Genomic DNA, 26,554 nt, shown 5'->3' with positions numbered 1-26,554 from the left:
AGACAGAAAGAAAGAAAGAAAGAAAGAAAGAAAGAAAGAAAAAAGAAAGAAAGAAAAGAAAGAAAAGAAAGAAAGAAAGAAAGAAGAAAGAAAGAAGAAAGAAAGAAAGAAAGAAAAGAAAAATGCCTGCCAGAGGCAGGGAGGGGAGAGGATAGCTGAGAGGACAGGAGAGAAGCTGGGAACACTATTTAGCGGGAAATGTGCACTGGTGAAGGGTATTGGACATTATGTGACTGAAAATCATGAACAACTTTTAACTGTATATCTCATGGTGATTCATTAAAGAATTTATTTATTAAAAAAATCAAAGGGAAAAATTCTGTGTACTTTAATCTACCTTTTGCTACAACATGAATGGAGCCTGAGGGGGTCATGTTAAGTGGAATAAGTCAGAGGGAGGACAAGTACCAGATGATCTCTCTGTAAATATATAGACAGAAAAAGCAAGGGAATAGATAGTACCTAAAGATAACAAACCTGGAGCTCTGACTACAGGACTGAGGTTACCAAATAATGACAGGGAACATGGAAAGGAGGAAGAAGCAGGCTAAAAGTGGCAGAACAACATTGGTGAGGGGCTTTGACACTCTGGTGGTGCTGGTGTTGGAAGTGAAGTAATGTATACCAGAAGTATAAACATTAACACTATGCAATCATGTTATCTCAATTGCAATAAAAATAAATTCTGAGTACTCCAAGAAAATACATGATACAATAAAGGTTCTGCTTTTGTAAAAGTGTAGGATCTGGTAAGATTGCTTCGAGTTGTTTGTTTAATCATATCCTTATATTGTGAATACTGGTAGATAGACTGAACAAGATGTATGGTACAGAGAAATCCAATTACAGAGAAATCCAAATTGTATCAATGAACTCAAACTCACCTAAAACTCAAAAGGGGAAGTAAAAGTAACAGAAAAGAAAAGCTATGAGAAATTCTTTAAGCAACATATATAGAACAGGAATCGCAGAAAACAAAGATGAAGGACCACTAAAACATGCAACAGAAGAATATTTTCCAAGTTGTGAAAATACCTCCGTATTATGAAATGGATGATCTAATTTATATGGGTACACTTACTACACTATATTCACAGAACAGATTCTGTTTAAAACTTACATTTGAATTACTGCAATGTCAAAAGAGAAAACAATTTGCCACAACAGATGCCTCAGACATCTCCCTAGCATTAAATACCAGAGGTTAATGGAAAATATATCTAGCTTCAAGTCTTAACTTGAAGGACATATATAATATAGATCATAATATAAAGTCTTAACTCTAGAAAACTAGAGCTCTCTGATGAGGAAGTTATGCAACAGGTATAGAAAGTTGCTTCGTGCCAGGACTCAGATGCTGCCATTATTCCCTTGCCAGATGCCATCGAAAAAAGTTGTTGGCACATTATTTAGCCAACCAAGACAGCAGGTAAAATAAATAAAACTGGGACCGGAGAGATAGCACAGTGACGTTTGCCTTGCAAGCAGCCGATCCAGGACCAAAGGTGGTTGGTTCGAATCCCGGTGTCCCATATGGTCCTCCGAGCCTGCCAGGAGCTATTTCTGAGCAGATAGCCAGGAGTAACCCCTGAGCACCGCTGGGTGTGGCCCAAAAACCAAAAAAGAAAAAAAAATTAAATCTACTATATCTAAAAACTATCAGTGAGCATAAATGTAAATGCTTTCAAACATACAATACTTCATGCAAGCCTAAATTAACATATTTAAACGTCTAAATCAAAGACCCAAGTATATATATCTTAAAAGGAATGGAAAGGGGGTAGAGCAGTGGCACATGGGTAGGGCATTTGCCTTGCACATGGCTGACCGCGGTTCGATCCCTCAGCTTCCCATATGGTCCCCCAAGCCAGGAGCGATTTCTGAGTGCAGAGGCAGGAGTAACCCCTGAGCATCACAGAGTGTGGCCCAAAAACCAAAAAGAAAAAGAAAAAAGAAATGGAAGGGGGATTGAAGCCATAGTACACAGGGAGAGCACTAGCTTTGCATGAGGCAGATCCCGTTTCTATCCCTGGCAGCACATACATATGTTCCCCCAGGAGTATTCTCTAAGGAATAAGAAACCTGAATAAAATGCTCCCCCACAAAAATTAATTAAGAAAAAATTAAAAACTAGCAAAAGAATCCAAAAAAGTAAATATCAAGGAAAGCAGTAATATCACCACAGAAAAATTAGAAAACATGATCAATTAATAAGTTAAATTAATGAGTCAAACAAATGCCCAACAGGGATAAAGTGCCCAACACTTTATCAATAATAAAACAAAATTTGTAAGCAACAATCTGGCTTTCTATTAATCAATAACAGTTTCTAAACTATGATATCCAATACAGTCCAGGTATGGTAAAGTAGGCGGTGACAATCATTGATAACCACATTTCATAAACTGCAGGTGGGAATACTAGTTAAAAACAATCTTTCCAAATAGCAGTTTGACAATATGTACAACTTTAAAACATCTATATTTTCATTCCATTTCCAGTAATTCATTTCAGTAATCTTACTGAGGGAGAGACGTAAATAGAGAAAGAAAAATGCAAAAAGATTTTCACTGAAGAAATACGTGTAATATAGAACAATGAAATGAATTAAATGACCAAAAATATGTAGGCCACTTCTTGGGGGGAAGAATGGGAGGCTATCAAGCATTCTGAGGAAGCCCAAACTGGCAGTGGTGGGTCTGATGGGTAGGTGTAATGCTGGCATTGCAATGCTGCTCAGAGTCAATAGTATGGAGGGATACCAGCTACCCAGCAGTGCCAAGGGATCATGAGTTCCTAGGGATCAAACTCTGGGCTCAAGCACTCCAACCTTCCAGCTATCTCCCATCCTTTTAAAAATAATATCTCTGGCTCCAGGTTATTGCTCAAAGGGTCAGAGTGTGGAATGCATGGGTTTGATTCCTGGCACTGTGCATATGAAAGTAACTCCAAGATCAATCCCCAAGCACGAATCTGGGAACAGCCCACAAGTACCCAAAGAAACAGAACAGAAAAACAAAATAGCATATATTTAACAAGGAAAAATGTTCAAAACATAATGCTTCATAAAACCTAGTATAAAACATTCTATCTTATACCTTACTGATTTTTTAAAGTATATTATCAGCTTTAAAAATACTAGAAGGAATTAAACAAGAGTTCTATATAATAGTATATTCATGTATTGATATTATGATCTTTTTCTATTATTTATTGTATAGTTTTTATAATTTGCAAATTCTTAACAAAGCACCTGTCATGTACAATCACTTCCAAGGTTCACATATTTTTGTCATGTTTAATCTCTTTAAAATTGGGGTCTATTAGGACCAAGCAATAATACAAAATACAGTAAGTAGGGCATTTCCCTTGCATGTAGCCAACCAGATTCTATCTCCACCATCCCACATGGTGCCCTAAGTACAGTCAGGAGTGATCCTTGAGCACAGAGACAGCAATAACTCCTGAGCACCACCATATGTGACAAGAAAAAAAAAATGATGATAAAATTTGGTCCTGAGTAATAGCACAATAAATAGGGCACTTGCATTTCATTGAATCAGTTTGGGTTCAAACCCTGGCACTGAAGATAATCACCCAACCCTAACAACAGTGATCCCTGAGCACAGACCTAGGAGTTCTAAGTCCTAAGCACTGCTGGAGGTGGCCCCAAAATTAAAAAAAAAAAATTAACCTCTCTAAAACTGGATGGCATCTTAAAATGGATGGTAGCTTTGATTGATGATAGACTTCCAAAATTAGCAGTAAAATAGAAAATTATTTCTGAAAGATCCCAAGAAAAAAATTCAATGCAGGGATCCATAAATAAGAGTAAAAGAGGTATTCATTCACCAAATAAAAATGATGGGAAACTATCTGCAGAGGAGGCAGTTAAGAGCTTTGATTACTTTTGTAAATCTTCCCTCAAAACTGTTTTCCATGGTAATGATGACTAAAGGAACAAGAACAGAGACAAAGATGACCTTGTATAAAAAACATCTCTACTTCTTTAAAATTAACTCTTATGGAATGCTTAGTTTGTTTTGGGGTTATGAAGAGAATAGATTCTTGAGGTTAATCATTCATTTTTGCTTTCTAAAAATGAAAAAAAAAGTTAAAAAAACTTTTTAACCCCATTTTGTCAGGGGCTGACATTAATCTTCCAGTCTGCAACACTTTCCAAGAGATGGAATGGGAGAGAGAAAGGAGGTTCAGAAGGGACAGAATTTAGAATGAAATGCTTTCCTTTTCTCTTTGTACACAGATTCATTATTTCTGTCCACCGTTGAAGTGAAATGTGGGGACCCAAAACCCTCCAATCAAGCTAATGAATGAAGCAGACACAGCCACTTCCACCTTTCATTTCTGTTCTTTCATATATTTGTTTACTTCCTTTTTAATTTACTTCTATCTCAAACCTAATTTTCTAATTGGCTATTGCTATGACTCTGGCTAAAAGCTAGGAAAAAATAAATTCCTGTCCAAGTATATGAGAATTCCTATCCTGTACAAGGCACTAAGTGTAGTATATAGCATAGGAATGTGTGTATGCGTGTGCGTACACATGGGCATATAGACACCTATATATGACAGGTTCTCTCCAAGCTTAGCTCTAGTAAATGGTAATATTTCTGGTTTTTGTTTTGGGCCACACCCAGTGACGCTCAGGGGTTACTCCTGGCTATGCACTTAGAAATCGCTCCTGGCTTGGGTACCATATGGGACACCAGGGATCGAACCCAGATCCACCAGTCAGCCACGTGCAAGGCAAACACCCATCCACTGTGCTATCGCTCCAGCCCTAAATGATAACATTTCTATCAATCACTATCATATAGAGAAAAGATTTATGCCATCAACATGATTGGTTGATTACCTGGTCATTGTATCAAAATTTTATAATTTGAGGCAGTACAAGAGTGATGAAGGTACTTGCTTTGCATGCCACTGACCCTCATTTGATCCCTAGCCACTGAATAAATTTCCTGAGCACCACGAGGATTTAATCCTGAATACAGGTCAGGAGTAGTCCCTGAGCATAAAAATTAATCAGTCATCTTGGCAAGAAGGAACAAAGGGGCCACATTAAGGCAGATAAGTCCCATAAACATGACAAATCCCCACAAAAAGATGGCACAAATCTCCGTGGCAATAATCTTTCCAAATCAAGTGGGCAAAATGCACCAACTAAGAGACAAAGTGTTAAGATGGATTAAAAAATTGAATCTGATCTTCTGCTGCCTGTAAGAAACATCTGAATAGTCAAAGCAAACTCAGATACAAAGTCAAAGGTTACAAGACAATTCTTCAAGCAAAGAACTCTTAAAATCGTTAGGGTGGCCATATTTGTATCAGATAACAGATTTTAGTTGAAAATGTTTATAAGATAGCATTAGTGATTTCTTCCTACTTTTGAGGGTTATTTCTTTATGATCAAGGGCTAAGTATATCAGGAAGAATTCAAACTCATTAATATATATGTACCTAATGAGAGGCCAGCAAATTATTTAAAAGAATAGACTTGAAAACAGATAGTGATAGCAACACAATAGAAGTAGGATACTTCATGCTGACTTCGGCAGCACATATACTAAAATGGGAACGATCCAGAGAAGATTAGTATGGCCCCTGCGCAAGGATGACATGCAAATTTGTGAAGCGTTCCATATTTAAAAAAAAAAAAAGAAGTAGGACACTTCAATACTGCTCTGTCACCTATCTATAGGCCAACTAGACTAAAGCTCAGTAAGGTGGTATGGCTATAAACTAAAATAAATAAATAATAAATAAATAAATAAAGCTCAGTAAGGCAAGACTTATTTGAAGGTTGAAATGGAAGAGAACAGTTTAGTAATCATAAAAAAATGTATATATTGATTTTCATCATCAAAAAGCCACATACACATTCTTCTCCAATGCACAGGACAGTTCTAAGATAGACCACATACTGTTCTACAAAACAGACATGTTTTTCCAGAAAGTGAAAAGGTTAGAAATTATAAGAACTATCTTCTCATACCATGGTGTACTGAAAACAGAAGTCCAAGAATAGATGACTGGATAAAGAAAGATATACAATGGAGTATTATTCGGTCATAAGAAAATAAAGGGTGGGGCCAGAGAGAATGCATGGAGGTAGGGCATTTGCCTTGTATCCAGAAGGACGGTGGTTCGAATCCCAACATCCCATATGGTCCCCTGAGCCTGCCAGGAGCGATTTCTGAGCATAGAGCCAGGAGTAACCCGAGTGCTCCCAGGTGTGACCCAAAAACCAAAAAATAAATAAAGGGTTATGTAATTTACTGCTACTTGGAGGGAATACGGAGACTATCCTGCTGAGTAAAGTTAGTCAGAGAGAAAGTAACCAACAGAGAATTCTCTCTCTCATATTTGGACACAAAGAAACATAATGGGGCCAAAGTGATAGCAGAGTGGGTAGGTTATTTACCTTGCACACAGCTGACCAGGTTTGACCCAGCCAGGAGCAATTGCTAAGCTCAGAGCCAGGAGTAACCCCTGAATGTTGTGGGGTGTGCCCCAGAAATAACAACAAAAGAAACATAATGGTGGAATAATAAACATTCAAAGACAGTGAAAACAAATACTGTGGGAACCTGTCTTCAGTAGGAAATGTGACACTTAGGGCAGGGGCTACTGGAGATCATTTGGGGTGTCCCATTTACATACTCTGTGACCTGCCACTCTAGCCCCATTCCCAACACCACATTTGAGTTTTTGAAAAGTAACAGAGCAACAACATGTAAATATATTAACAGACCTTTACTTTTACTTTTATTATTGCTTACAAAAGGATATATATGGGGCCAGAGAGATAGCACAGTGGCAGGGCCTTTGCCTTGCATGCAGCCGGCCTGGGAGAGGACCTGTTCGATTCCCAGTATCCCATAAGGTCCCCCAACCTGCCAGGGGTGATTTCTGAATGCAGACCCAGGAGCAACCCCTGAGAGCTACTAGGTGTGGCCCAAAATCCAATCAATCAATAGAGTTAAAAAAAAAAAGACATATATGTATACAGAATATATATCAGTTTGGTGCCATACTGGGAGTGCTCAGGCTTATGTGATAAAGCTCATAAAATAATCTTGGAGGTGTTCAAGGGATTATATGTTTCTGTAGGACTGAACCCAGATAAGCTATATGCATGACAAGTGCCTTAATCACTGAACTAACTCTGACCCCCAAACTTCTATATTTAATCTATACAGTTCCATGGTGTTTAAATCCTTTATGTTGAAAATATATGTATAGTCATCTATCCATTATTTTCCATGTAAAAGGAAAAAGATTACATAACTTAGTAGAGATAGCATGGTTCAGTAGACATTTATGGGGAAAACTATTTTTTCTCCAAAAACCTGAATTCAAACATAAGCTTCACTTAGGTATATTCCTGGAATAAGTTGATTTTAAACTAAATTTCTTTTTGTTTTGTTTTGTTTTGTTTTGGGGTTACACCCGGCAGCACTCAGGGTTTACTCCTGGCTCCATGCTCAGAAATCACTCCTGGCAGGCTCGGGGGACCATATGGGATGCCAGGATTCAAACCAATGACCTTCTGCATGAAAAGCAAACGCCTTACCTCCATACTATCTCTCCGGCCCCAAACCTAAATTTCTATTTTCTTTTCTTCTTTTTTTTTTTTGAGGCTACACCCAGTGATGCTCAGGGCTTACTCTGGCTATAGGCTCAGAAATCGCTCCTGCCTTGGGGGACCATACGGGGCACCAGGTAATCGAACAGTGGTCTGTCCTAGGTCAGTGGCTTTCAAGGCAAATGCCCTACTGCTGCGCCACTGCTCCAGCCCCTATTTTCTTTTATTTTTTAGGTAAAACATAATTCATATATCAAAGCCATTCATTAAAAGTATACAATTCAAGTTTGTGAACCATCACCACAAACTAATTTTAGAGCACTTCTATCCTAAAAGAAACCATGTACCCATTAGCAGTAAATCCCAAGCAATTTTATTTTCTTGGGAAAGGTGGGGCCAAAGAGAAAAGACTACCCACATAATAGATTCTGCCACAAGAAATAAAACAAGTCAAAAATTCTGGCATAGTGCCAGCCTTTGGTAGCCACTCCTAACATATATTCCTCGTAAAGCTCAATGTAATTTGTAGAGAAATAAAAAGACTGGATAGAAGAAAGTATCAGAAGTAGGTGAACCCTCTCAAATGACTGTAAATATACTGAGATTCCTATTCACCAAGTAAGTAGATCCCACCAATCTCAAGTCCAAAAGTGCATAACCAAGAAACATTGGCAACAGAAGACATATTTCAAGAGAGACATATCTCAACCATGCAAAAAGTGAACAGCAAGCAGTGACACAGCAGTTGCTAAGAAAGTAGGTAAAACACCCTAAGTTCACATTGGACGCACAGTTGGAACTATGCTGTCATGTTTCTACTTTTCAAAGTGAAAATAAACATGACAGGTGCTCATTTGGCTGTTCAAGCACTTTCCACTTGGCAACTTCTCCAGTTTAACAGCACAGCCTGAAGTTATGATTTATCACTGTTTCTGGGCTATTCCCTTGCCTCGGCAGAAAAAAGAACAGGGCACTTACATTTCAAGACTCGCAGAAAGTAGTAAAGTACAATTACTTAAAATTTATTATGAAGTCATATATTATGGGAACTTTTTTTAACTTCAGTTGGTCAGTCAGAGCCATTGGGAGGACAAGGAGAGGAATGAGATCAGAGAACAAAATAAAAAATGCTTTGTCCTCTGAATAAAATGTCCAACTGGGGGCAGTGTAGAGAGACCCCCAGAGGACTGACCAAGATGTCACTATCTCCAGAGCAGAACTAAGTAACAATGAAATCTAGTGGGTTCAGTTCTTCCTGTACGCAGGGCTGCCCCTCTGGCTTGAGAGCGCCTATCATCTCCAAACTCTCAGGTTCTACCGCATTAAACACTGTCTGAACTCTGGGTCTCACTGTTATTGGCTGGACAACTACAAAGAAGGTAACAGTCTAGAAAAAGCAACTGATGCTGTCTCTGCAAGACTGGCAATATTTCCCTTTCTTAGAATTCCTTTATGTGGCTCTAGAATTATCTGAAATGGCTAAAATGGACAATCTGGCACCTCTCCAGACATGAAGGAGGGCAAGGATACACTATTCAGCATTCTGCTGTTCCTCGGCTCGCCTCATTATTTCTCCAAGAGAACATGGTCCTGGTCAACACATTTCATGAGAAGTCCCCAACTCCAAGCTCCAGTCTGCAAAAGCGGTCTCCCACGGATCTCACAATAAGCCTGGGCACACACAGCATGGAGCTCTGGTTCAGCAGCAGAGACTGAGACTCTGGTGCAAATAAGCACCTGTGACAGACAATGCAGTGAGTCTAGGGCCTCTTCAGCTGGCCAGGGATGACCTTTTCATTCCCCTCCCCTAAACTGCTGGCAAGGAAAGGCGAAAAAAGAAATACCAAGTGTTTCCATTTCTATTGCTTTTTTCTTTCTTTGCACCATGGAATTTTTACTTGGCAAGGAAAGCTTTGAAATAGCTGATTGTTAGAGGAACAACAGGCACTGGACGGTGACATTTAGTTGGACTTAAGAACACAGAAAAGACACAAGATAGAACACAGTCATGAATAACAGTCTTAATAAATTAAGGATGTGAGGGTGTGAAGGAAGTCAGCCTCCAATGTTTACCTAGCCCTCACCTTTGTCCTGAGACATCTACCTCACACCCAGCTCCTGGTTAATGAACTTAATTTGGTTGATGTTCCTTGAACTGTATAATCTGTTCCACATAAAAACAAACCCACAGTTTGCCTACCCGCTACCTGAAAGGCCCTCACTCCCCAATTCCGTCAGGTCTATAGAAAACATCTGTGGCAAAATAAATCATCCTATTCTGAGAAAGACCAGAGTGTATTTTTTTCCCCCTCTAAAAGTGTGTTTTGAAGTCCTGGTTGGAAAATTAGTGAAAATTGTAAATCTGTTTACAAATCTGGTCTTGTCTCACTCTAAGATTAGGGCAAAGATTCCAATTTAAAAGTAAAACCATGACAACCCCAGTTAAGTGTGTCCTCAGGCACTGCCAGCAGGGCCTTCACTCACCTCCACAGGCAGTGGATTTATTACAGGCACCCGACGCCTTCCCCGTCAGACACCCCTGGAGTATGTACTTGAGACAGCAGGGTTCAGTCTGTACTTCCTCTGCAGACCAATATATTATTATAAATGGAGCTAAACTGTTTCCTTTTCATAAATGCTATGAAGTTCAAATTTCAGATATGAGCACAGAGCTGAGGTCCCACCACAGGCTCCTTATGCTACTACTTAGACTTTTAAAGGCAAAGAGAAAAGGTAGCTTTATGCCACTGTTGCTTTTATTCTTTGTTTTGTTTGAGAGGGGAAGGAAGGAAATTAACTCTCAGACTAGAGTATTAGATTTTAACACTGCCAACTTTCTAAACGCCTATGTCTGCCACATTGGGCTATGTTTAGTTCAGCCCATCAGGATTCTACTTAGTCCACCTGTTTCTACAGGCAAGAGGGGGAAAAATTAGAATCTTAGATATCAGTTCCTAAGAAACGGTAACATCCCACTTCCAGCCCACATAATGTTTACATTTATGTGTATCTTTGTTATCACATATAAGTCAAATAATATAATTAAATGTTCCATCATTAACCTTTGAATGTGGCAAAAACTACTGAAAGTGAAAAAGGAACAAATAGGACACAAACAGGGCAAAACTACTGCTTCTGCTCTTTCCTGCTTAAGCTATTTAATCTTCAGACCTTTAGGTAGGTGAAGCAGAAGCTGGGAGTGCAGAGTACAGAAGGAGGGAATGAAAAGTGACCTTACATGGGGTGTCAGCACCCAAATGGAATGAAGAGAAAAGGTCTGGGGTCAGGAGATACTAGGTTCAATCTCCAGCAACATTTGGCTGCCTGAGCAACAGTGGGTGTCTCCCCAGAGGCCACCCAACATTGTCAGGTAAAGCTGAGGAGGATCCTGCCCAGTTGGCTCTAGAGGCCTGAAGCAGCATTGGATAAATCTTGAATAAACCTTGACCCCTCCAGGTCACTGCATCCTCAGATTCTCACATGAAACCCCAGCACAACTGACAAAGAAATGCCAGGAGTGGCCTAAGATCCTGAGCACCATTAGGAAGTTCCTTCTGCCTCCAAAACACAAACTTTTAACTCATTTTCTCACTAATGGGGAAATCTAGTTCAAGGAACTAAATAGGTCTAATTTTGATGTTTTTCTTCTGCAGACTCTATTCTTTTGAGTTGCAGAGAAAATTAAAAGAATGTATCTTCCAGTTACCCCCAATAAATGTAGAATTAAATGTACAGAATACATCTAATATTCTACATTCAGTTACCTATGTACACAAAAAAGAATGAAAAAGAACATCTTAAGTCTGTTATAATAGGATGCCAATAGTAAGGGCTATATCATCAAATCTGAATAAATGAGATTATGGGGGGCTGGAGCAATAGCAACCAGGGACAGACCTGGGTTCAATTTCCAGCAACCTACATGGTTCCTTGAGCCTGCCAGGAGCGATTTCTGAGTGCAGAACCAGAAGTGACCCCTGAGCGCTACCAATTGTGGCCCAAAATAAATTAATAAAAAAAAAAATGGGACTGCATTAAGCTAAAAAGTTTTTGTATGGCAAAAGAAAAATGGGCTAAAATTAGGAAAAAGCTAACTGAATAGGATAGTTTTTGCACTCAACACATCAGATAAAGATTTGATATCTAGTATATACGAAGTACTCACAAAGGTTAACCCCATAAAAACTAAAAGCCCCATCAAAAAATAGGGAGAGAAAATGAACAGACACTTCTCTGAGGAAAATCAACAGATGACCAATAGGCACATTAAAAAATGCTCATCATTCCTTATCATTAGGAAAGTCCAAATTAAGACAACAATGAGATATCATCTTACACCAGTGAGGGTGGCACATATCAAAAGTAATGGGAACAATCTCTGTTGGCGAATGTTGTGAAAAACTCTCATTTACTGCTAGTGGGAATGCTGCCTGGTCCAACCCGATGGAAAACACTATGGAGGATTCTCAGTAACTTCAAAATTGAGCTGCTCTGGGACCAGCGAGGTGGCGCTAGAGGTAAGGTGTCTGCCTTGCAAGCGCTAGCCAAGGAAAGGACCACGGTTCGATCCCCCGGCGTCCCATATGGTCCCCCCAAGCCAGGGGCAATTTCTGAGCTCGTAGCCAGGAGTAACCCCTGAGCATCTAACGGGTGTGGCCCGAAAAACCAAAAAAAAAAAAAAAATTGAGCTGCTCTATACAACCCAGAAACCGCTCTTTTGGGTATCTTCCCCAGGATAGGAAAACACTCATCCAAAAGGATGTACATACACCACTATTCATTGCAGCACTCAGTACAATAGCCAAGACTTGGAATTAACCTAGATGTCCAACAACAGATGAGAGGACGATGAAGATATGGCACATATATACAATGAAATACTACATAGCTATAAGAAATGATGCAATCATGCAATATGCAGCAACATGGATAGAACTGGAAGATAGGCTAAATGAATTAAGTTAGAAGAAAGATAAATACAGAATAATATCACTTACATGTGGTATTTAGAATAACTGCATAAAGAAATGCAATGGTCCAAATGGGAGTTGTCTCATACACCCTTGGCCCAGAATAAAGTGAGGTAAAGGAAAGAAACTGGGTGGAGGATGAGAAATTTAAATAGAAAAGGATGGGGACTATAGTCCAAGAAGTCTCAAGTTGCATTCGTGGATTAAAACAAACAAACAAAAAAAGACAGAACTAAATATCCAAGCCAAATGCAATCAATGGAATCAAGAAATCCAGACTCTAACCATCTAAACTTTAGGGGGCCTAAAGGGTGGTGGTTGGGATATACTCTGGAAACACAGTGGAGGAAGGTCAACACTGATGATGGGATTGGCCCTAATTCATTGTATGTATGAAACACAACTATGAAGGATTTTGTAAATCACAATGGTGTCAATAAAATTTTAAAAATGTTTTTAAAAAGGTATCTTAAACATGAATCTGATTTTAATTTTCTTTCATTTTGTACTCTTTAGTTTCTTTCTTCCTACAATGACTTTACAGTACTTTCTCTACCAGGAAGAATATGCTATTTAAATAGATGGAAGATAGGCCATGTTTTACAAGGTATATTTACTACTTTTATATGCAGAAAATTAATTATGCCATTTAAAAATGACATCATTCTGGCCCTCACTTCTTTAACCAATGCAATTTGCCAACCCAAAGTCTAATATCCAAGGGAAAGTGATATTTTTGGCTGAAATTAATATATGTGCTTAACCTCAAAATAAATATTCATATTTTGACATATTTAAAAATAAAATCAGGGGGGCCGGGCGGTGGCGCTGGAGGTAAGGTGCCTGCCTTGCCTGCGCTAGCCTAGGACGGACCGCGGTTCGATCCCCCGGCGTCCCATATGGTCCCCCAAGAAGCCAGGAGCAACTTCTGAGCGCATAGCCAGGAGTAACCCCTGAGCGTCACAGGGTGTGGCCCAAAAACCAAAAAAAAAAAAAAAAAAATAAAATCAGGGCCAGAGTGAATACACAGCAGAGAGGGCATTTGCCTTGCACACTACCAACCCAAGTTTGATTCCTGGTCTCCTAAATGGTCTCCCATTTAAATGGTCTCCCAGTAGTAATTTCTGAGCATCACCCAGTGTGGCTGAAAAAATGATGTAATTATTATCTATTACTCAAAAATGTCATTCCATGAATGGATAAAAGAAAAGAAGAAAAGAAGACCAGTAAGGATAGAAGAAAAGAGTAGTAAGAACTTATATAGATAGACAGGGGGAGAAGGAGATTTGAAACTTCAGTTTGAAGAGTTGATTTAGATAATGTTAGCAGCTCTGATGGAAAATACCTTAAAAAGTTTAGAAGACTGGGGAAACACTATAAACCATTTGAAAGGAAAAGAGCAATTTTTAAAGAGTAGCAGCATCTCCAAAAAATTACTGACATTTAGGAGTTTTATAATTAACATGAAACGCTTGAGAAGTATATTTCTAAGAGCCTGGAGCAATAGTATAGCTGGAAGGGTGTTCACTTTACATGTAGCCAACTTGCATTCAATCTCCAACATCCCATTTAGTCCCCCAAGCACCACTAGGGGTAATTCTTGAGCACAGATTCAGGAGTAACCCCGAGCATCACCAAGTATGACAAAAGAAAAAAGAAAAAGAAAAAGGAAAGGAAAGAGAAGAGAAGAAAAGAAAAGAAAAACAAAAAGAAAAGAAAACATTTATTTCAAAAACACACTGATATTATCTACCCAATAGTCTAAATAACAGGCACCAGAGTTTCTATTATTTTTGATTCTGCTAATTACCAAGCATAAAATAGCAGTCTCCAGGGTAGAGGGGTATTGCCAAGCCAGGTGTTTCTATATCCCAGGAGATCTTAAAACCAGCGTGCCAAATGTCAGGATCTCTGCCTTCGAACTCAGGATCGTCATCGCTTTCTTCTCCCTTAGAACCTGTTAAAATAAAAAAGAGGGAGATCAGAAAGGAAATGTTTCATCTAAAGTTCTGGAATCTATTATACTTCAAAACTGAAGTTTTAATAAAAATAGGATGTTTTGTTAAAGTGATGTACATCCTTGTTACTTAAAAAATAGCTGGAATATTTTTTTTTAGATATCACGCATTTTTATTTTAAAACTTTTAAATGGTGAGAAAACAATGAATATATCAATGAAAAGAAAATTATTTGGAGGGCTGGAGCATGGCACAAGTGGTACCGGTTCAGTCCCCCCACATCCTATATGGTCCTCCAAGCTAGGAGCGATTTCTGAGTGCATAGCTAGGAGTAATCCCCTGAGCATCACTGGATATGGCCCAAAAAAAAAAAAAAAAAAAAAAAAAAAAAAAAAAGAAAAGAAAAGAAAAGAAAATTATTTTGTTCAATTACATGCAAGTAAGTGCGAATTAAGTGAAAAGCTTTTTAGATAGATTTAAGTATCAAAAGTAACATCAAGTAGTAGGGATAGAGGAAGCTGTCAAAATCTATATATCAGAAAAATATATAGATATACAGAAAATATATACAAATATATACATATACAGATATATATCAAGAACTAATTTCAATATAAATTATTTAAAGAGTATAGAAAAAGATTAATGTATCAAAATTCAGAAACAATATGCCCAATCAATTTCATACCCCAAAACAATAAAAACACCTAATTATAAGGAGACAGAATATAAACCCAATATCATATTAAAAGAATAACATTCAAGGGGCTAGAGTGACACTTCAGCAAGTAGGACACTTTTCGTGCACAGAGCCAGCCTGGGTTCGATCCCTAGCATCCCATATGGTCATCTGAGCCTACCAGGAGTCACTTGTGAGTGCAGAGCCAGGATTAACTACTGAGCATTGCTACATGTGGTAAAAACAAACAAACAAACAAACAAAAATAACATTCCTCAAAAAGAACTGATTCAAGGAATACAAAGATAATTTAACATATAAAAGTTTTACTTGAAATGTATCATTCACAGAATGAAACAAAAACCATGGTTACCAGAGACACACAAATGTATTCTATAAGATATGTAACAAGCATGGTCAGAGAAATATTTCTAATAAAATATCTTGTTATATAATAATAGACAAATAATTAAATTTTTAAAAATGGACAAATTTATTAAGCTAAACTCTAAAGTAAAACAACTGTGTAAGCATATGGAAAAATGTTCAAATTTATTCATGGAAGGCAGGGGTCCTCAAACTTTTTAAACAGGGGGCCAGTTCACTGTCCCTCAGACCATTGGAGTGTCTGACTATAGTAAAAACAAAACTTATGAACGAATTCTTATGCACACTGCATATATCTTATTTTGCAATGAAGAAACAAAACAGATACAAATACAATATGTGGCCCATGGGCCATAGTTTGTCTAAATATTTACCATTTTTATACCAGAAAAGATCAAACCCTGATAAAAATAAGATGTTAGTGAGCATGTCACCTAACAACACACTCAAACTTTCGATAGTGAATAATTTAGTGATTCCTAACAAGACTTTAAGTGCATAGCCTTATAGGAATTCCACAATTTTACTTTCAGACATATATATATGAAAATTCCTACTTACAGAGGCTGCAAACTGACTTTTCGGTAAGCATATTTCTTGCAGTAGTGTTTTGAAGACCTAAGATCAGAAATAGCCAAATATCCCTCAGTAAGTTTCTTGGTGAAGCATGAAATTTCAAGTAGTAATATAATCTCTAAAAGTAATGTGAATGACCAGCTACTGATCAATACTAAGATATTTGATGGGAGGCTATAATTTATATAAGCGTTATCTAAACATATACACATACACAAAACAGAATGTGCTGAAAAGAAATTTAGTAGTAGTTTTTCTGCAAGAACTACACAGAGGAGCAAACAGATGAATAAAGGAAAATGCGCAGGCTATAGTTTGCTTACACTTAAAATTCTGCAGGAATTTCCCTGTGAAATACATGTTAAGCTCACTAAAGAGATAAATAGATTGGGAGGAAACTCAACATGATGGGTTCCCAACATGGCATATGGCACCCAGGCATCACCAGGTAGTTCTGGTGGCAACATAGACTGCCAGCAATATTCCCTGATTCACCAAACACCACTGTAGAAGTGCCCAAGTTCCCATCACCCCAAAAATATTTTTAATGAAAAAAATATATATAATGAGTACTTAATACTTGCTAATAATGACCCAGACATTTGGAAATTACCCATGAATGAAACAAAGAGTTAAACCCCAGGAGAGTTTTGATTTTAGAGAAGCTGTAAAGTTAATCAACAGTTATGAGTAAGGGGGGCATTTTCAATCTTACTGAACTTTAGACCAATCCATAAGACTGGTCTAAAGATCAAGGGCAGAATCTGTTACTGCTTCATTCACTTCTTTTTTTTCCTCTCAGTTCATATCATTTATGGTCTCTACTCTACTGTGCTAAATAGCAGGAAAATGTAATTCAAGAAGAAAAATTCAAATTAAATCAAATAACATAATTTAAGTATGATGCCATTACTGCTAAATTAGTATCATTTTTAGAACTAAATAAATTTGTTTATAAAGATTCAAACTACAAATGAGTAGAGCAGAATTCTTGAAGAAAATAAACCTTAAAGACACACAGGTCTTAGATGAGCAGAGGACAGAGAACGAGTGATGATGGACGGAAGTCAAAAAGATGCATATCAGGGCCAGGCGGTGGCGCAAGAGGTAAGGTGCCTGCCTTGCCTGCGCTAGCCTTGGACGGACCACAGTTCGATCCCCCGGCGTCCATATGGTCCCCTCAGCCAGGAGCAACTTCTGAGCGCATAGCCAGGAGTAACCCCTGAGCGTTACCGGGTGTGGCCCAAAAACCAAAAAAAAAAAAAGATGCATATCTAACTGAGCAAAATGGACAGCAAACTATCTTACTTAGCATCACATTACATATACAACCCTAAAGTACAGGCAGGAGCCAAAAGATAGTAAAGCAGGTAGGGAACTTGCCTTGCATGTGGACAACCTGGGTTTGATCCCTGGTACCCTAAACGGTTTCCAAGTCTGCCAGCAGTGATCCCTGAGCAAAGAGCCAAGGTTGAACCCTAAGCACTGCTGGGTGTGGACACCAAGCAAAATAAAATCCTTGCAGTAGATCCAATGTAGCACCTCTATAGAAAATCCCTAAATTCATAACATCTTACTCTGTAGCACAAAGATTAAGAAAAGGTGTGTGGGGGCGGGGGTGAGAGGCATCTCTCTTAACTATACACTCATATTACTTTACACAGGTACAGTGAAGAAAACCAGACCAGAAATCCAAGTTCACGGTCTGTTCAAGGAAGGAATGCTACTAAATCACTACTAAGGACACAGCCAACTTTGGAAATTCTTCAATTCCCTAAGTTTGAGTCTAAAATCTGACACAGCCACATAAATAGAATCTTACTTTTTGTTATCTGCTGTTCATTCTAAAGCATGATATCATGTTCTGATTTTCTCAAGAATTCTTTAGCTGATACAAACTTTTTGTTAGATTTATGAATAGAATCATCTAGTTTCTTTTTTATTAAAAAAAAAAAGCCCAAAGCCATTTTCTAGGTTAATTCAAGAAAAGGCTTTAACATTTTCAAAACCCTCTAGAACAGAGATGACAGATACCTTACATATCAGAAGGCCCGACTAATTCATTAGTTGTGGCTTTTGAGTCCTAGTGGAGAATTGCCCTGAGATTTCTGCAGGTTCAGCAGGAAAGAGGTCTGATCAACCAGGGATGTCTGTCACAGGCAATGGAAGGGGGACTAACAGCACCAGAACTAGGAACTTGCTATCCCTGGCTGATAATAATCTCCAGGTGATTCTCCTTTCTACAGAATGTATATAACTACATCTGAAAAAAAAATAGCAAAACTTGCAAAAATGAGTCCTAAAGACCAGGAACAAAAGCTCACAACACCGGGAAATATAGTGAGACAGAGAACGGAACATTATGACAATGACAGTTGGAAATGATCGCTCTGGATGTGAACTGAGTGCTGAAAGGATGTGGTATCCATGATATCCTTTTAGTAACCATATTCCTAACTACATTGCCTAAAAGGAAGAAGAGAGAGAGAGAGAGAGAGAGAGAAAGAGAGAGAAAGAGAAAGAGAGAGAGAGAAGTAGAGTGTCTACCATAGATGTAGACTGGGTGGGGAAGATGGGGGGCTGGGCGAAAATTATTGATAGTGAGAAATGTATTCTGGTGAAGGTATGGTTATAGAAATATCTGTGACTGAAACTCAATTATCAATAGCTTTTAACTCTGTATCTCACAGTGATTTGATTAAAAAAATAACTCACAGTTAGTTTATACTAAGTATACTAAACACCTAGAATAAGTCTATAGGAACTGTCCCCTGCTAAGAGCACTCTGTATACAAATAACCCCTGCCAGCTGCCTTTGAGTGACAAACTTTGGCTCTTTGAACCAGCCACAAGTGGGAATAGGGAAAATGCGACTGCACCTTTTCAACAGGGTGAGTCTGAACATGGATCTCAGCCTCAGAGCACTTACCTTGCAAGTCTGAGACCCTGGGTTCGATCTCAGGCACTGCAAAAGAGAAGAAAATAAAAAGAGAAAGATCCATGAGTCTTGTTGCCTGCTCACTAGTGGCAGTCCCATCCTGGTCACTCCTTCCACCCCCATCTCCATCCCTCCACAGTTTAATAGCCTAAACCCTGCAAGAATTTAGGCCTGTGGATGTAGCTCTAAGTCAGTGTTTCTCAACTCTTCTCCAACCGTGGCCACTTCAGCCTCAATTCTTTCCCATGATCGCCTTCTCCTACCAGTTGGCTCCATAGTCTTGTGCCATGGATCCCTACTCACATGAATTTTATTTATGGCATACCACATTCTTGGTATATGCTTGGGTTCCACGGAGGGGGATGGGGTGGTCACATAACCCCATGTGAGAAATGCGGCTCTTGCATCATAGAGCCCAGGGGTCTTATACCTGCTTTTACAAAGCTTAAAATAAAAAGCTTCAGTGCAATATAGTCATATGATTTAGTTTACATATTGTCTCTGACCACCTTCATACCTCACAGCATGGTTAAATGAATAGCTAAGACTCAAACCATGAAGCCTACAAAACCAAATATACCTATTATCTCATCCTTCACAGAAAATATTTGCCAGCCCTTGCTCCAGAGTCTTACTACTTGTGACCTAACAGAAAAGTCTATGCCACCTACTAGTGAGGAGTCCATAGATAAATATAAAAATAATCTAGTGAGATTAATACCGAATACTATGATATGACCAACAGTATTATCCCAGGCTAATAAACTAACCCAGGCTAAATTATTTTGCATCCACATCTATTAACGAAGAGTATTGATAAGATAAATGCACCAAGTTACAAAGGAAAAAAGAACAGAAAAAAAAATCCTTTTTCTTCTTGCTCCACTGTGCTCAGGGGTTACTCCTTTCTCTGGCCTCAAGAATCACCCCTGGAAGGCCATGTGCAAGAAAGAGTGCTTACTCTATTTGCTGTATTTACTGTATCACTCTGGTTCCAAAAATAGAAATGCTTTAAGAAGTCCTTCAAAATGTTTCTCTTTGGTGAAAACAACTACAAAAACAAGGGCAAAGACAGTATCTTTCAGAAAGTTTCACTGCCACTATGTATGACTAACAGCCTGGTTGACTACTTCGCCCTCTTCCTTTCCCTTAACTCTTCTCAGTATGGCACCAAGGAAGTCTTGAATGACAGAGACAGTAAATATAATCAGCATATCCTCCTGCCTCCCATAAATCTTGTACCTCTGAGATGTGTCCATTATAATAACATTTTTGTTTCCCCTTTGGTTAGAAATGAGGGAAGCTATATCTCTAATCAATTTTATTGTGTAAGTATACAAGTGTTCATCACTTTCCCAGTATGGCCTGACCACTTCGTCAGTAAAATTAAGTTTTCCCTATCTAAGTATCTAACCACAGCTGATTACTTCAGATGTTATTTTGGAAACAAGCAGCTGTAAGAGGCTCAGACACACATTTCAGTCTCAAGTAACATAAAAATTTTAAGTGTTCTGTGGACCCAGGCTCTCACTAACAAAACTGTTAGAGAAATGAAAAAATTGTGACAAAATACAAAAGAGTAATAAGTTTAGACATCAAGGTTAAAAGTCAAAACTTAATCCAAACTAACCAATAGATTTTGTTTGATGGCCATGCCCAGTGGTGTTTAGGGTCCACTCCTCAGACCCAGAAATAAAACCTGGACTCCACATGCTGCCCTTTAGCCCATTGGCCCCAGCAGTTTTTAATGCTTTTTATGCAACTTTTGGAGAAAACATTTTTCATTCAATAAAAGTAATAAAAAAAAAATAAAGGCCATCAAATATTACATTTTTAAAGCATTATGCAACCACTATTATATAAAAAATAAAGATGTTTGAGAGTAAAGGAATGACCATTCTAATCAAATATATCTTTTAAAATTTTTATAGCATCTTAAATAGCATATACTATTAATACTGTATCAATAAACTCCCTAGTATATAAATACATTTCATTAGCACTACACATTACAAATGAAACTAATTTAACTTGTTCCTGTTTCCTGAGCCAAACATTATGATTTGTTTGTTTTGGTTTTGAGGCCACATCTGATGGTGCTCAGGGCTTACTCCTGACTCTGTTCTCAGGAATCACGCCTCACATGGCTCAGGAGAACTCACGGAATGCTGGACATTGAGCCTAGCTTGGTCAAACAAAGGCAAATGCCCTATCTACTGTACTATATCTTTGCTTCACACTGTGACTTCTAAGACTTTAGATATGAAAATTATTTTCTCTCTTTCTGTAGCCCACTCAAAGAAGGACTTAAAACTTCTTTTCTTTACCCAGGTCAAAGAACTCAAGACAAATGGCACTCTGTTGCAGGTGATCAGTTGGTACAGTTGGTACAAAATCTAGTGTGAAAGCTTTTTCATCCAGTACTAAATAATGACACACTTCTTTTTTTTTTTTTTTTTTTGGTTATTGGGCCACACCCAGCGATGCTCAGGGGTTACTCCTGGCTATCTGCTCAGAAATAGCTCCTGGCAGGCACGGGGGACCATATGGGACACCGGGATTCGAACCAACCACCTTGGGTCCTGGATCGGCTGCTTGCAAGGCAAATGCCGCTGTGCTATCTCTCCGGGTCCGACACACTTCTTTAAACAAGAACAATGAGCTTTATTTTTAATTATTATTTTGGTGTGTGATGAACATAGTATTCACCTAAAAAATCTAAAGTTGGGAAGCACTCTTTTTTGTTGTTGTTTCTTTGTTTTGGGGGCCATACCCAAGTTGTTCAGCACTTGTAACTGGATCTGCACTCAGGGATTACTCCTGGTAGGGCTGTGTATGTGGTATTTAGGATGGAACTTAAGTATCAGGTGCTTGCAAGGCAAATATCCTGCCTACTGTACTATTGCACACACTCAAGAAGAAGCACTCTTGGAAGGGAAAAACTGAAGAGGTGAGTAGGAAGAACACCAATCTGAATTGGAGAAGGCCTCATAAATGGAAAAATTGGCAAAAGAAATCAGAGATGCGGTTGAAAAGACCACTAGCTAAGGGCCAGAAGGCTCTGTGAACCACATGGTCAGGATCTTGTCTCATAGTGAAGCAAAGATGAGCTTTACAGAATGCTTCAGGGGTTACCTCTGTTTTCCAGAGTGATCTAGAAGGTGGAATTCTCTGTAAGCAGACTTTAGACACTATTTCTCAACAGTTTTCCAAAGTAATGGACAAGGAGAAAGGGCAGAATACTGCTGGCAAACAATCTAAAGGACTCTCCCCCAGGAAAGAAAGGTTGGTGGAAAAGTTCTCTGGGGAAGAGTCAACAAGTTAGAGCTGTTGATCTGGTCTGTTGGTTAACTGTGAGAAACAGAGTCAGATCTGGTGCATGTGATCCCTGCTTGGCCCCAAGATATAAGTGGTGGAAGAAATATAATTCGGAGAAGTCAGAAGTGAAAATGAAAAGAACATGCTGGCAACACATTACTATCAAAAATATTATTACTGTCAAAAAAAAGAACATCTGCTCAGATCGATGAGACCTCAGATCTCAGCAAGTCTTCATCTTTTAAATTAACCCAAGTATTTGCTATTTGTATTCAAATAATCTTACTAAACAGAAATTGGAGCTGCAGAAATCTAAGTTATTGGACAATGTACTTGAACAGTACAAACTATTTAAGTACAAAAAAATACTATTTGGAGCCATAGTACTAAAAAATTTCCAATTATATATGCTCATATAAAGAAGGATCAAATCACCAGTGACCAAGGATTTCAGAGATACTACAGTAGGTAGGAAACTTGCCAGGCACATGGCTCATCAGGGTTCACTCTCTGGCACCACATATGGTTCCCCAAGTCCCACATGAGTGATCCCTCAGCAGAACCCAGGAATAAGCCCTAAGTACAGTCAGATCAGGTTCCCTGATTTTTTTTTTTTACAGACACCTTTAATTATATCTTCAAAGAGCTTTCAATTTGGGGACTGGAGAGATAGTACAGATGGTAAAGCACTTGCCTTGCACATGGCTGGCCGGGTGTGATGCCTGGCATCCATACAGTCCCAAGCATCACCAGGAGTGATTTCCATGCCAACATCTGTTATTTAGTTGTATGGCAGTTTTTATTAATACTCATTCTAATGGAAGTAAAATAAAATCTCATTGCATTTTAAGTTACTCATGTTAGGTGCTAGGGAGTAAACCAGGGACTCATTCATGCAAAGCATGTACTCATTCTATTGCATGCTCTCACTCCAGCCTAGGAATTTTGAATTTTTTTTCTTAACCAGACTAGAGGTATTTGAGATAACATATATATATATATATATATATATATATATATATATATATATATAGTGCCAAGGATTGAGCTGGAATTGGCTTCATGCAAGGCAAATGCAAGTACCTTAACCCCTGATATTTTTTTTGCAATGACATAAGAAAGACTCCATTGCAAGATATGACAATTTTCACAAAACTGGGAATCCTAAAGTTCAAAATAAATTACTGCAAAATTTCTGCTTTCTAGTATATCACACACACAATATAAATCACATACTGGACTCTCCCTCTTTTTCTCATTGGTTCATAATGAGATCTGGAAAATAACATTAATGAACTAGAAAGATATTACAGTCTTGCATTCAGATGACTCCAGTTAGATCATAGCACCACATGAGCATTGTTGGTAAGTGCAGCCCTGGAGACATCCTAGCACTCAGAATGGCTCAGATAATGCCTAGTACTGCGGCAACAGCACATTGAACCCTTATATTAAATCCCTGGCTCAGTTGGTCAAGAATTGTTGTTAGGAGGAGGCCAGAACAATAGTACAGTGGGTAGGGCACTTGCCTTCCACTAGGTTGATCGGGTTTGATCCCCAACATCTTATAGGTATCATGATACGCCAGGAGTTATTCGAATTGTGATAACCCCTGAGCACCACCAAGTGTGGTCCAAAAACAAAAACAAAAAAAAAAACAAAAAGAATTATTGAGAGGATCTCCAGGCCTCTTAAACATTTATTAGGAGTCAAAAATTAAAAAAAAAAAGTGTATCAAGAACTTACAAAATATAGGTTTCATCAAAAATTTAGTTTTTTTATAACACAATTCACATAATATTTCCTTCTAAATAAAATAATACAGTTTTTGTTGAACTAAGTTTCTAAAGGTGTTCTGGTCAAAAAAGATGAAGGACCATAGTCAAGACTGGGTTTCTAATGACTTCTCTGCAAAATCTGTTTTTCAGTAAGTAGGAGTAACAAGCAATTGCTAGCAAAGCTAGAGGAGGAAAGGCAAATACTCTGCCTATTTACATATGGTTCCCTGAAGCCGTTCCTGATTAAAAATTGTACCATTTCAATCTTCCTGCTAGAGATATCTATTAACTAGAACTGCTTAAGAAGCCAATGAATTTAGTATATAATTACATATATCCTATACAAATTACTTCACAATGACCTCTATTCATGAAAATAAACCAAACAGGAATGATTGGCTCATTATAAATCTACATGAAGATTTCATTGGGAAAAGGTATTGAGAGCAGAGTCCTAAAAGAGATTAAGCTTCCACAGAATTTAATTCAGCAGGAGGTAATCATTTCTATTTCTGAACCTGCAGTGCATCAATACCATTGTTCCTATGGCAGATAAAACCCAGTACTGAGTAACTCTGAGACCCTGCACATGTCATTTCCAATCTTCCCACCTTAGTATTTTTACATCAGTGCAATGGGAGGATAGGTTATTTCAAAAATGCCCTTCAAATGTCTGTCATAATGGCAAATAAGTGGGAGGCAGAGGGAAGGGCGAGAAGTATATTGGGGATGTTGGCGGGAATGGTGCACCGGTGAAGGGATGGATGTTGTACCTTGTATAACTGAAGCTCAATCGTGCACAATTTTGTAACTATCTCACAGAAATTCCATTGAAATTTTATTTTTTAAATCTAAAAAAATTTAAGTGTCACAACCCAAGCATGTCTTATTACTCCTATCTTTTGACACTATTTACCTTCAAAGTCTTCAGCCCATTCTAGTCAGCTAACTGAGCTTCCCTTAGCAAAAGCTAGACACGCAGTCAATGACAATGAAAGGAGAGGAGCTGTGTGAAAAACTCAAAGGTCCTTAAGTCTTTAAAACTTTCCCATTGGAGCCAGAGTGATAGCATAGTGGTAGGGCATTTGCTTCTGACATGGGATGGACATGAGTTCGATTCCCAGCATCCCATATGGTCCCCAAGCCTGTCAAGGGCAATTTCTAAGCACAGAACCATGAGTAACCCCTGGCACCACCTGGTGTGGCCCCAAAAACCACAAACAAACAAACAAACAAACAAACAAACCTTTCACAACTTTTATTATGACTTTAGTCTATGTCTTTTTCTTCAAATCCACCTTTGCCACACTTCAAGGTAGATCTCATAAGGACACTGGAGTAGAAACACACCATTTGGAAGTGATAAAAAGTCACTTAGAAGAAATGCAAAAAGCTTCAAGGAGCCTGCTTTGTAAAACATGTGTGCTTGCATCACATCTACAGGCCAGAGATCTAGAAAAAGGTATATCCCATAGAATAAACAAACATAATGTATTTAAATAACCTGACCCAAAAGAGAAAGCTATAGTATACTGTTGTGTGGGAGGAAGAAGGCAGAATACCATGTGCTACAAAAGGAAAAGCAAGTAGAACACAAAACATATTTTAAACTTTTAGAATCTCTACCCCAGCATCACTACTGGCTATCAGGACTCATATTTCAGTGCTCAGGTGCAATGATACAGTGCCTCTTGGGTCCAATGGTGCTTGAAGTCATCTCTACCCAGAAGTGATCAGAAATCCTGAAGTGGACTTGTTAGGGGTAGGGTGCTCTGAGCTTAGTCCCTAGTAGTGAACATTCTAAAAACCCAAGTCACAGAGACAGCTGGAATACATCAGAGACAGACTGAAATACAAAAAGCAGAATATGTCCGATTTCTAAACCAAGCTAATTAGTAAATCTACACCAATGGAAAAAGCCATCATCCTCCTGTGCCTCAATTTTCACATCTATGAAGTGAGGCCAATGACACACTTTGTTCATCGGTTTGTACTTTGTTCACAGGGTTGACAAAAACAAAATGGAGCTGAAATGTAGCAGCTCCCAAGATATACTTCACTTCACCAAGTTCTGATACTCACTGTTGTTAAGAGAACAAAGGAATCATAGAGCTCTTAGAGATCCAAATTCTGCAGCTGCCCCAGTACAGTGAGAATTATGAGGATAAACTTTCATAAATGTATATATATATATATATATATATATATATATATATATATATATATATATATTTGTATACTTGATCAGCCATAACAACTCTGGACCATGGAAACCAGTTATGAAAAATACAAATTCCTGTCTGGAAGATATTCTGGTTTCCAAAATGACTTGATCGCC

At 38.3% G+C, this 26,554-nt stretch overlaps 1 protein-coding gene and 1 non-coding gene across 3 annotated transcripts in view; one reads left to right on the top strand and one right to left on the bottom strand.

The window, feature by feature from the left end:
• Window positions 1–26,554, bottom strand: part of FTO (FTO alpha-ketoglutarate dependent dioxygenase) — a 428,549-nt gene that overhangs the window by 257,218 nt on the left and 144,777 nt on the right. The window contains exons 4-6 of one of the 2 annotated variants that reach the window (XM_049786073.1): window positions 19,112–19,147; window positions 16,168–16,224; window positions 14,393–14,539 (exon numbers count right to left, since the gene is read on the bottom strand). In XM_049786073.1, coding sequence (XP_049642030.1) covers window positions 14,393–14,539; window positions 16,168–16,224; window positions 19,112–19,147 — 240 coding nt within the window. The remainder of the gene's footprint in view (window positions 1–14,392; window positions 14,540–16,167; window positions 16,225–19,111; window positions 19,148–26,554) is intronic. The other variant, XM_049786074.1, reaches the window with a different exon arrangement.
• Window positions 5,568–5,673, top strand: LOC126029146 (U6 spliceosomal RNA). Its single transcript, XR_007502799.1, has one exon. It is a non-coding gene; the product is annotated as a U6 spliceosomal RNA (small nuclear RNA).

This window comes from Suncus etruscus, chromosome 14 (genome assembly GCF_024139225.1).
Source record: "Suncus etruscus isolate mSunEtr1 chromosome 14, mSunEtr1.pri.cur, whole genome shotgun sequence".
NCBI classification, from domain to species: domain Eukaryota; kingdom Metazoa; phylum Chordata; class Mammalia; order Eulipotyphla; family Soricidae; genus Suncus; species Suncus etruscus.
The sequence above is the reverse complement of the archived record's forward strand: the minus strand, read 5'-3'. Positions and strand labels throughout refer to the sequence as shown.